Genomic DNA, 11,365 nt, shown 5'->3' on the forward strand with positions numbered 1-11,365 from the left:
AAAATAGCTGGAGTGGATGCTATAAATCTAAACATCCTCTTTTTATGACACCCAACTAAAATAACTTGTTTTTAGTTTGAGGGCTGACTTCTATGCTGACATTTTGACTGTTCCTGGTTTAAACAGTTCCAACGGAAAGCTACCTCGGATTTGAATATCATTACTACGTCAGTGACTTGAGTGCATTTACATTTGAGTGCCGACAGGTTAAAGATGAACACCTAATAAAAGAATATTATATTTATTAAAATACAGTAGTTTTTATAGGCATCTCTGAGGATGTAGCTGAGTTTTTGTTTCTTCAGCCAATCACAGCCGTGTTCCCACCATTCACCGCTTCAACCCTAATCACATTAATTTTTCAGCCTCAAATCCAATAACAGTTCTACTTTTGGCCAATCACTGTTCATATTTCGGCACATAAATTGAACTCTGTTGTCCTCACGTCCTGCTTTCTTAACTCATTTCACATTCTTCCTGCTTCTACATCCAATTGCAGCTCTGGGTTCAACTACTTCCCGTTTCTTCGCTACAGCTCTCTGTACTGGAAACAGTCTTTTCTTCTGTATCAGACTTCTCAGTTCCACTGGCTTCTTCTTTCTATGGAGAGAAGAGCAAATATGTGTATAGTTTTTGGAGCGACCTTGTTTAAACATTACATACAAATATCGATGATGTCACTCAATAAAGACCACAAAATAACATTTTTTTTAATTAAAAAACTTTATTGTGCATTCATGTTGCTTCGTTTCTTGATAGAAAAATAGAGGCTACAAAAAAATAATTTGACAAACAAAAATAAAAATGGTGGCTTTTATCATACAGGCATGCGGGTTTGTTTTGGTTCAGAGGCTAAACGTAACGCTGACTGTATCTCCAGGATCAAGGTCGATCATCTGGGTTTGCTGCTGTGAGCCAGGCCGGCTGGCACTGATGGTGTACAATCCGGGAGCCACCTCCATGTAGAAGTCATCTGGTGGATCTTTACCATGATTCCGGCCCTTAAAACCAGGGGGAGAAAGTTGAGATAGAGTTCCTTGGTTTTTAAAAAAAGACAAGTTCCTCACCGTCGTTTGCGTAGCGGTCTCCCCAAAGCAACGTGGACAACTGTAAATAAGGCTGTTTGCCAAGATGTGTCCACAAAAACGGTCAATGCAACAATCCAGTTGAATCATTGGAAGGTTTTGCTGCTTTTTGCGTTTGAAAAGGGGGACTTTTGTGCTATTAATTCACATTAACTAGCAAAATTTGAGAGCCAAAACGCTTCAGTTCACATTCAAAAACCCTGCAGATGATTTTCAATTTGACTCGGTGATAGAGATTAGACAGAATAAGAATTTATCACATTTAAAAGTTCCATGCTTAGCTGGCCAACCAAACAAAAGGCACAGATGGCCTGAGGTCAATCAAAGTTTAAAGGGCAACCAACGTCACTTTTTTGTTTTTTTAACTGACACCAGAAAAACGTTTTATAGCATCTAAAATACCCAAAACACGCAGTATGATATTTTTAATCAAATGCAAAACACCAATAAAAATGACTTAAAGTGTCCAAAATCTGCAAAAAAATTGAGCTGCGAATTGCGCATTTTCAGAAAGTCCCGCCCCCAGTTCGTGACGTCACGCCAAGACGTCTTGCATTGCTGGAGAATAAAAACAATGGCTTCAGATTCGGATAATATGCCTTCTTGTTACAAATCCAGTTATGAATATGATAGTTCTGAAGAGGAAACAATAAATGTTTGCAATCGATTAAAGAATTTATTCCGTGTTATTTTGAGGCAAACGGGCAGGGGGGATGTCTCACCCAAAAAGAGGCAATAAAATGGCCACCAAGCTGTGAGGAATGAAGCAGCCAGTTTCCACATGCTGATACATTATTTCCATGGAGCTTGGACTCCCTCTGCTGGCGGCTTTTGTATGTAAAACACGGTTTAAAAAAAACAGTACAGCAAAATACATTGACGTGATGGAAAGACGCTACAATGCGTCTTTTTTACGGTGAGGAGGCGGTCCTTTTCTGACGTCACGTAAGTAGTCGTCACCAACTCAAAAACAAGACTTCCTGAATGTTCAGAGGGAGTCTTAAAATGTAAAATATAGCTATGTGCGGTGGAATCTTATTAAAATACGGCCAGTAGAAGTCATTTGAAGCTATTTTACAAATTATGGACACAACTTGTCCGGAGACGTCGGTTGTCCTTTAACAGACACAGTAAATTAAACTGTCAATCTCCATCTAGGAGATCTGGCCTTGGATAGAATTTAGGACTTGGGAAAGTCCTTTATGACGAGTCGAGTAATTTACGACTTGAAACTCTGTCACAGGAAGAGCTCATTAGCCAGGTTACAAATTTATCAGTTGATGGAAGAGACAATGTTTTATTGCTTACAGCTGTTTGCGATTGGAACGCACAGGAGCGTGGTATTCTAATCAAGAAAACTATGTTTTACTAATGTATCACTTAAAGGACAACCGACGTCTCCGGACAAGTTGTGTCCATAATTTGTAAAATGGCTTCAAATGACGTCTACTGAGCGTATTTTAATAAGATTCCACCGCATATAGCTATATTTTACGTTTTAAGACTCGCACTAAATATTCAAGAAGTCTTGTTTTCGAGTTGATGACGATGCCTGACGTCTGGAACGCCCCTGACCGAGAAAGCGACACACAATGCATTTTGCTGTACTTTGTTTGGTCTGAAAACCTCGTGTTGCACCAAAAAGCCGCCAGAAGAGGGCGTCCAAGCTCCATATAAGGAATTTATCAGCCTGTGGAAACGCATTACACTGTCATGTCTACAAGAGGTCGCCATTTTCTGCCCGATCCTTTTCCCCCCAATGTTGCCTCAAAATGGCACAGAATAAATTCTTTAATCGATAGCAAACATGTATGCTTTTCCTCTTCAGAACTATTTGAATCATATTCATAACTGGATGTGTAACAAGAAAGCATATTCTACAAATCTCTCTGACTTTCTCTCCAAAGCCTCTAATATGAGTTGTCCCTCTAATGTACTCATTCCTGATCCTATCCAACCTGGTCACTCCCAAAGAAAACCTTAACATCTTCAGCTCTGCTACCTCATGCTCTGCTTCCTGTCTTTTCTTCAGTGGTATTGTCTCCAGTCCAAACATCATGGCTGGTCTCATGAGTTTTAGGACTACATAAACATTCAATACAGCGGTAGAAACCTTGACTCAGAAAATATAGTTAATTCCTAAGTTATATGGGTCTGTAGTTATCTGAGCTTGAAATGGGCGCGGCTGTACAAAATACAATGCAATACAAACATACTGATTTATATAGCGCTTTAACAACAGCTGAAGGTGCAACAAAGCCCTAACGTGCACAAAAGGCAAAAGCTGCCCCCTTGTGGAAGGGAAAAAAAACATTGCGAGAGGTTTGACCAGCGCTTTATCGGCACCCAATCCCCGAACAAATTCGGGAATGGCGCTCTACGTCATATTTTCAATTCCCGAATAAATTCGTGTATGGCAGTGAATGAGTTAAATTGCAATCGTACTATTAAAATGGCAAAAAAAAAAAATCTATCATTATTTTTCTAAATCTTTCAGCTACAGTGCAAAGCACCATATTTCCTTTGAATGCTTTAAAACACAGGTGTCAAAGTCAAGGCCCGCGGGCCAAATCCGGTCCGCCACATCATTTTTTTCGGCCCGCGAAAGCAAATCAAACTCGTTAAATTCCATGATGATTGCTAAAATCTGAGCCAAAATTTCATATTTTTGGATGTTAACCACAATAAAAGTCATTATTCTTGACTTCAGATTTGAACTAGTTATTCATTAATTTGCTGTGTGCTCTATATGTAATATTTGAAGGAATTTAAACATTCTAATGGTTTCCCCAAATTCATAACGGCCCTCGAGAGGAAACCATAACTACAATGTGGCCCGCGGCAAAAAATGACTTTGACACCCCTGCTTTAAAAGATGGCGCAGTACTGGTATGATGCTAAAGTATGTTGTACTCACATGTTGCCCGAGTTGAGATGGGGACTCATTCTTGGGTACCTTGATGTGTTTATGGTAGCGAGGTAAGTGTTTCCTCTCCATGTCGGAACCTTGAGAACATCCTATTGTGTCGTAGAACTTCTGCAACACACATACACACTGTTGAGTCCGATGAAGACCAGTTTTGTGGAGTTTGCGGATGATCAGGTGACAGACTTTGCAATGAATGTTCGTCTTCGTCATGAAGTCAATAATGGTGGAAAAGGCCTCGTGTAGTTCCTCCAGTGTTTTCTGAAAATGACAAAAACCTGCATTTGAGACAACTTTTTAAGAACAAACTTTTGATTTGATTAATTTTCTGTAAAGCAACACCCAGACACACTTCCTTCTATGGTGCTATTCTTGGAGGAATAGCTACAGTTAGTTCCACAGCCGATAACCAAACCCGTATGGTTATCAGAAATCTTGTGCGGGTTATCACAAATAACCCGCACAAGCCATCTGTACACTTGATGCAAAAAGCTGTCAACCCAGCTTAACAGAACACAATTGATGAGGAACTAGGTAAAATGATAGCAGAGAAAGCACCTACAAGGGATCATACCTCAAGATGGTGAAAGAAGAAGGCTACGTTCCTCATCAAGTGTTTAATGCTGATGAAACCGACCACTCCATTCCATCAAGCCATCAACGACCATCACAAAGGTCAATAAAACGACTTTATTATACAGTTCAGTTTATTTCTTTGATACCATAGCACATTTATTATACATAAAATAAAGTATATTTTGTGTAGTTTTAAGGCTTAGAAAATTAGAAAGTAGAAAATGATGGGTTCATGTTTTATGGGGACCTGGGAACTGATTATTCTCATTTTAATGGTTTCCTATGAGAAATTATTTTTTGGGATACACACTTTTCGCCTTACACACTCTGTCTGGGAAGCAATTAAGTTTGTAAGCCAAGGTATCACTGTAAATCGCTTCAAAGGTTGGAGGAACCACTTTTCCCACAATCCTATCCTCAAAATTATATTTAACAATTTTTCCCGTACAAACTTTCTTGTATGCCATACACATCTAAAAATGTGTAAAAATCATACAGAATACGGCAGATTGACAGGTATGCATATTTATGGCATGCATGTCAACATATACGTTTTCCCCGTATTTTATACATTTTTTTTTCTCATCATTTTGAATTGTGTATGCCGTATAACAACTTTTATACAATAAAAAAAAAATTCTGCGGTTATCGAGTCTTTGTCGATGAAGCATGATATGCGCATGCGCGTCACATTGTTTTCGTTTCATTTTGTATTTCCATTTTCGTATTTGAAGTCCGGCATTTGTGTTGCAATCGAGGAATCAACTAGTTATAACATAAAAGTAAGCATCGGAGAACCGCAAAAAAAAAAAAGAGAAAAACTCTAGGATCGGGTCGCCATCAAAAAGAATGGGAGTCTCCAAAGTGAATACGCTGGATGGATAAGATCGTCGACAAAAGGTCCTCAGTTTTCGTTCTGAATTCCGTGTAAAAAGGACGGAAAAGTTGCTGCAAGTGGATCTAAAAAGACACTTTAAAACTGATGGACACGAGGAAAATATAGCCAAACCAATTACCTTTGTTTATATTCTATCTCTGTTTTCATTCTTGCTATAAGTAAATAATTATGTGTCGGGTTGTGTTTGTAAGGTTTATTATCGCTTAATAAGGGGAATTGCAATAATTAATAAGGGGAGCAAAAGTAATACTCGATCATATATTTTTATCGCTGCGTACGCTCGATTATGAAAGCATCATGCGCGCATGCGCGGTAAACTGCATTTCCGCTTGTTTAGTGTTTTTTTATCATTTCAAATAATGTACGGCGTACTACAACTTTTATACGGGAATTGTAATCATTTATAAGGGCAGCTATTAGCCAAGGTTGTAAAGTTTTTTTCACAGTCAGCAGTGCCTCACTTTGCTGTATACGGCTTGGTCTTCATCTGCCACGGGAGTGTAGGTGTGCGGTAGCTCGCCCCAGTCCACCTTCCGTCTCGAAGCCCTTTCCAGAACCTCGAGTCCGAGACGGGCAGACTGTCGCAGAGAATTCTCAAGTCCGGCTAGTGTTTCCATGTGGAAAAACAGGTTTACCTGCAAGGAGAAAACCACACCAATTCATATCATTACTTTTGTTTCATGATATGACAAGAGGAGTGATTTGTTTTATGCTTAAGTGAAAAAATGGAGGATATACTCACTCATTTGGCACAAGCCGTGAACGCAATCATTTGATTAAATTAAGAAAAAATATACACAAACGATTGTAAAAGAATTTTAAGGGGAAAAAAAGTTCAGTACGTGTACGTGCGGTGATATGCGTGGGGTTTCCGTGCAGATTTCACTCACCGGAAAACGACCACAAAATGTCGACACCAAAAGGAACACTCGGTTCGTTCTTGTCCAAAACTCAACATGCACAGGAATTGTTAGCTTGTAGTGATAGTGAGCCGTGTCCCTTTTTCTAAATGAACTTCGTCTCGGTTATTTTCATTTGTCTGACAATAAACGAGGGTTTTTCGGAGAAGCATAGTAAAGTTGTATGGAGAAAATAAGTCATTCCAGGGCCACTTTGGCGCGGCGTCAGGAAGTCTCGCGCGAGATAATGCGACTAGCGAAGGGCGGTCACGTAAAAAAAGAAACTATTTTGGTGACTTAAAACGTCAGCACGTGTCAAACTATTGGACCAGAGAATACCTGGCTTTCACTCGTCACGGCGAGCCTCACAAATGACACCTTCCGCAACACACAACAGGACGAGAGATTGGAATGCCTTTTTTTTTTTTTTTAAGGTAAGCCTCCCGGAAATGAAAACACGGAAGTCATGTTACCTCCGTCACCATATTAGAGGGGGCAATTATGCCCTTCCTTCATTCGTTATTCTGGAACTATTGTCATCACTTTTTGACTGTTAATTAGAAGTTTGCTAAACTAAGTTACAACAATAACTACATTCAGGGTGTAAACGAAGTCAGCACCAAATGTGTAATTTTCTATTTATTTCAGTAGCGCTAATTGCTAAAATGACTAAGTCTGGTGGATATTCATCAAATCACATTTGGCCATATTTTTGGTACCTGTATACAAATTACATCGCAATATTGTATTTTAAATATTTTATAAAAAATTGAGTAAATTGTGCTAAAATCAGAAAAAATCCATTTATTTTAGATTCTAATAATACAAACATGACTGTTAGCAGCAAAAAAAAAAGGAAACTAGCAATAGCCAACTGGCCGGCGACTCCAAAAAATGACCACAACTAAACACCTGAATTCAAGATCTATGTATTTTTCAACATTAAAAGTCCCTTTTGAGAATGTATAAGAAAATCTAATTTCAGGTGGTTGTAAAAAAAGTCAGGTCACCAATCACTTGTGTATTTGTACAATTTATTTTTTTCAAAACGCCGAGATGAGGTGTTTACGCCATCAGCACACAAGCTCCTCCCACGGACTTGATTTTCTCCTCGGCCCGCCGGCTGAAGAACTTTGCCTTGACGATGACAGGCTGTTTGGGCAGTCTGCCTTTGCCCAAAACTTTGTAGTAACCCTTGAGAGGGGGGGAGGGGAAAACTGTTTTAAACTGCTCAACTGATTTGAACTTTCTTAAAAAGTCTTGAGGTGTGACTTACATGGTGTACAGCGTCGATAACGGGCGCGCGGCCTTCGTTTTTTTTGCTGTAGTTGAGCCTGGTCTGCTCGCTCACCAATGTCCACAGCTTGTCCAGGTTGATGGTGGGGCAGTGGGTGGTGTTCCGCTTCAAGTGATAATGTCTCATGCCCACCTTGCCGAAGTACCCAGGGTGGCTGACAACAAAGTCATTTTAAGGCACAAGAACGGACGGCTCCCTAATGTGACAGTCTCACACAAACATACTGATAAGGTGATTTATGGGTTCACATTGAAACAAACTATGAGGTGGATCATTGACATTTCAAGGACAACCGACACCATTTTTTTTGTTTCATAACTGACATCAGAAAAACGTTTTATAGCATCGAAAATACCCAAAACACGCAGGCTGATATATTTAGTCAAATGCAAAACACCATGACATAAAGGACAACCAACGTCTCCGGACAAGTTGTGTCCATAATTTGTAAAATCTCTTTAAATGACTTCTACTGAGCGTATTTTACAAACATTCCATCGCATATAGCTATATTTTACATTTTAAGACTCACGCTGACTATTCCTGAGGTCTTGTTTTTGAGTTGGTGACGAGTCCGTACGCTACATCACTGAAGGAACGCCCTTGACCGAAAAAAGGACTCATTGGAGCAGTCCTTCCATCATGTCAATGCATTTTGCTGTACTTTGGTCTGAAAATGTCATGTAGGACCACAAAGAGGCAGAAGAGGGCGACAAAGCTCCATGTAAGGAATTAATCAGCATGTGGAAACGGGCTAATTAATTCCTTACATGGCTTTGTCGCCATGTTCTGCCCTTTTTCAGAATCAGAATCATCTTTATTGCCAAGTATGTAGAACACACAAGGAATTTGTTTCCGGTAGAACACGCTGCACTAGTATCGTCAAAAAAACTGCTAAGTGGCACTATACAGTTCCATTTTTGGGTGCGGCATTTCCCATCCCTATTGCCTCAAAATGAATGGATAAATTCCATAAAAATTGCAATCGATTCTTTAATCGATTGCAAACATGTATGCTTTCTTCTTCAGAACTATTTGAATCACATTCATAACTGGATGAGTAACAAGAAAGCATATTCTCCAAATCTGAAGCCATTGTTTTGATTCTCGAGCAAGGCAAGACGTCTTGCCATGACACCACGACCATGGGGGCGGGACCTTCTGAAACTGGCCACTTCCGGTTTCAAATTGAAGTACTTTTTAGACACTCACAAGCTACATTGGAAATGGGCTGATTTGTCTGCTGGGAATTTGTGTCAGCTCGGATCAAATAGTCGTCTTGGTGCAACACACGATTCACCATCGCATTATTTATATTTTCCTTCTAATTTCACCATCCACACGGATAAACACAAAGTTTTCAGACCGAAGAAAGTACTGTAAAATGCATTGTGTCGCTTTCTCGGTCAGTGACAATACCTACCATGACATCACGGCAGGTGTCGTGACCAACTCAAAAACAAAACTTCCTGAATATTCAGTGTGAGTCTTAAATATGCTCAGTAGGTCATTTGAAGCGATTTTACAATGTATGTGTATGTTTGTGACTATAAAACGGTGGATAACAGCACCGTTAGCCGCCAACGTGTACAATTTACATACGATACAAAGCCAACAAAAGCAGGTTAGAATCCATTTTCACAATAAAAGTGCATGTTCACTCTTCTTTAAATCACCAGTCATTTTTACAGGCCAGCCAATAGTGACACCCTATTACATATCTTACTATTTATCAAAGTTGATCCTGTGGTGATGCATGCCACCAGCATTACCACGACCTCCGGGATGCTTTCTGTGCTTGCCTGTGGAAGAATATCATAAAAACGGGTCAAGTTCTACCAACCCATATCAATTATTAAAATTAACACAAAATAATGAGTATAGTTCTTACCAACGCGACCGTGTCCGTGGCTCACATGTCCACGGAGCTTCCTAGTCTTAGACTTCTTAGTAGGCTGTTAAGAGAACGGAAGAAACGTACATCAACATGCTATAATGATCATATTTAATATTCCAGTAGCTGGCTGACTATCTGGGTAGCTTAACAACACAATTTTGTGTAGGCAACACTGCCGTTTGTAGGTGGTGAAGCTAAACGATACACATAAGTTCACGAAAATAGAGATAATCGAATATTCTGTTGCAGTTCTCGCACTAAGTGCTAGATGGCTAATGCTAATAGACACCGCGTTCAGCCTGCAGGGAAATTACTTGGGTTTATTTTACTGGCCATGACTTTTATTGCCATAAGTCATTTAGAATTAAATGCGACAAACTAGGAACATACCAATAAAAGCGTGAATTATTTAAGCAGACTTTTGCTCATACCGGCGAGGGCCCATTAGCTCACACGGTGAAGAGATAACATAGTGGACCATGAAACACACAATAAATTAACACGATAACAAAAGTGTAGATTCGTATGTTATTTCCATTCATCGAATGGCACATGTAAGTGATTCAAAGAAAGGATGGGCATGGATTAATGTGGATTTCCCAAAACGGAACGTTCACGACAGCACCTACCATCTTTGGAGGTTGATCGAGAGAGGAACGGGATTTACAAACCACGCGATTTTCTGCGAGATTTGGCACACAGCAACAAATACGCTGCAGCGACCCACAGCGGCCGGGTTGGAAAATACCACATAAAAATCCATCAATCCACCCATTTTCCATACCGCTAATTCCCCATTAGGGTCGCGGGGGGTGCTGGAGCCTATCTCAGCTGTCTCACGAGGCGGGGGACACCCTGAATTGGTTGCCAGCCAATGGCAGGGCACATAAAGACATACAACAGTCACTCTCACACCTAGGGGCAATTTGGAGTGGTCAATTTGCCTGCCATGCATATTTTTGGAGTGTGGAAGGAAACTGGAGGACGCGGAGAAAAAAAATGACAACAAAAAAATAAGACAAACCTTTTCTTAATCTGTTAGTTTTCAAATTTTACTTTGTATTTTTAAAATGTTTTCTTGAACTATTGTGTATTTAACTGTCATTAGTTGTTTTGGTGCCCTGAAAGAACTATAAATAAAGTTTTTTTTTTTGCATTTGTTCTCGTTTTTTTGTTGCTGTTGTTTCTTTTAACCAAGTACCCTGGTAGTTGTTACAAGTCAATATGAATAAAAAGATTGACCTGGCCTTTCCTTGAGAGTTTTGAAAGGCGCTTAAATTGTAATGTAATTAAATCTTCTGTTGTGAAACTGGAGCGTCTCAACCTGCACCCCTGGCGTCACAAGAGTCCATCGGGATTTTGAAGAAGTAAATGTACACTCACTGTGGCTGTTGTTTGTGAGCACGGGATACCTAGGAGATGTAGTGGAGGGATCATTAGCAGGAGACCTTTACTGGTGGGGATTTCATCTTTTGTCCAATCAAATGCTTCTCTATTTTTTTTTTTTTGTCCCATGACATAAATTTTACACAACATTGATCTCCTCATTGTTACCTTTTCTCCAGTCTGGAAAAGCAGGCAACAGTCTCTCACGATTCTAATCAGGTATGGTTGTTTGCGAATAGATATTCTGCTAGTTCCTAGATTATTTTTTAATGAACACCATGCAATTATATTAAGTAATGTTTTTGCCTTTGCTCGCTAATTAGTATGGAAAGAAGGCGACAAACTGGTGGAGCTTCTCCGTCCATTGAAAACCCAAAAATCCCGAAGACTTTACATGACAA

General features: G+C 39.7%; 2 protein-coding genes across 5 annotated transcripts; both read right to left on the reverse strand.

The window, feature by feature from the left end:
- Positions 1-225: 225 nt before the first annotated feature.
- Positions 226-6,822, reverse strand: akip1 (A-kinase interacting protein 1). Of its 4 annotated transcripts, none has more exons than XM_088997148.1 (5): positions 6,376-6,715; positions 5,947-6,120; positions 4,198-4,272; positions 4,003-4,122; positions 226-600 (listed from the first exon to the last, which is right to left on the reverse strand). In XM_088997148.1, exons 2-5 carry the CDS (start codon positions 6,100-6,102, stop codon positions 508-510), a joined length of 444 nt encoding a protein of 147 aa, XP_088853274.1. In that variant the 5' UTR covers positions 6,103-6,120; positions 6,376-6,715; the 3' UTR covers positions 226-507. The 4 variants fall into 4 exon arrangements, with proteins under 4 accessions (XP_088853274.1, XP_088853273.1, XP_088853272.1 ...); XM_088997147.1 differs by lacking the exons at positions 226-600; positions 6,376-6,715 and adding exons at positions 707-1,001; positions 6,724-6,822; XM_088997146.1 differs by lacking the exons at positions 226-600; positions 6,376-6,715 and adding exons at positions 708-1,001; positions 6,228-6,365.
- Positions 6,823-7,401: 579 nt separating this feature from the next.
- rpl27a (ribosomal protein L27a) lies at positions 7,402-10,375 on the reverse strand. The gene is made up of 5 exons (XM_088997026.1): positions 10,208-10,375; positions 9,573-9,636; positions 9,408-9,483; positions 7,661-7,835; positions 7,402-7,578 (listed from the first exon to the last, which is right to left on the reverse strand). The coding sequence occupies exons 1-5, from the start codon at positions 10,358-10,360 to the stop codon at positions 7,450-7,452; spliced, it is 597 nt and encodes a 198-aa protein (XP_088853152.1). The 5' UTR covers positions 10,361-10,375; the 3' UTR covers positions 7,402-7,449.
- Positions 10,376-11,365: the final 990 nt, after the last annotated feature.

The sequence above is a fragment of the Hippocampus bargibanti genome, linkage group LG05 (assembly GCF_051943395.1).
Source record: "Hippocampus bargibanti isolate YZ-2025 linkage group LG05, ASM5194339v1, whole genome shotgun sequence".
Taxonomy (NCBI): domain Eukaryota; kingdom Metazoa; phylum Chordata; class Actinopteri; order Syngnathiformes; family Syngnathidae; genus Hippocampus; species Hippocampus bargibanti.

What these genes read in the sequence shown, in the direction of transcription:
- akip1 (XM_088997147.1), bottom strand. Translation starts at nt 6,102, where the DNA reads ATGGAAACACTAGCCGGACTTGAGAATTCTCTGCGACAGTCTGCCCGT. An exon ending in AGACGAACATTCATTGCAAA is followed by an intron (nt 4,123 to 4,197) that starts GTCTGTCACCTG and finishes TGTGTGTTGCAG; the next exon opens with AAGTTCTACGACACAATAGG. An exon ending in CATCTCAACTCGGGCAACAT is followed by an intron (nt 1,002 to 4,002) that starts GTGAGTACAACA and finishes CCTGGTTTTAAG; the next exon opens with GGCCGGAATCATGGTAAAGA.
- rpl27a (XM_088997026.1), bottom strand. Translation starts at nt 10,360, where the DNA reads ATGGAAAATGGGTGGATTGATGGATTTTTATGTGGTATTTTCCAACCC. An exon ending in CCACGGACACGGTCGCGTTG is followed by an intron (nt 9,484 to 9,572) that starts GTAAGAACTATA and finishes ATTCTTCCACAG; the next exon opens with GCAAGCACAGAAAGCATCCC. An exon ending in TTATCGACGCTGTACACCAT is followed by an intron (nt 7,579 to 7,660) that starts GTAAGTCACACC and finishes CCCCCTCTCAAG; the next exon opens with GGTTACTACAAAGTTTTGGG.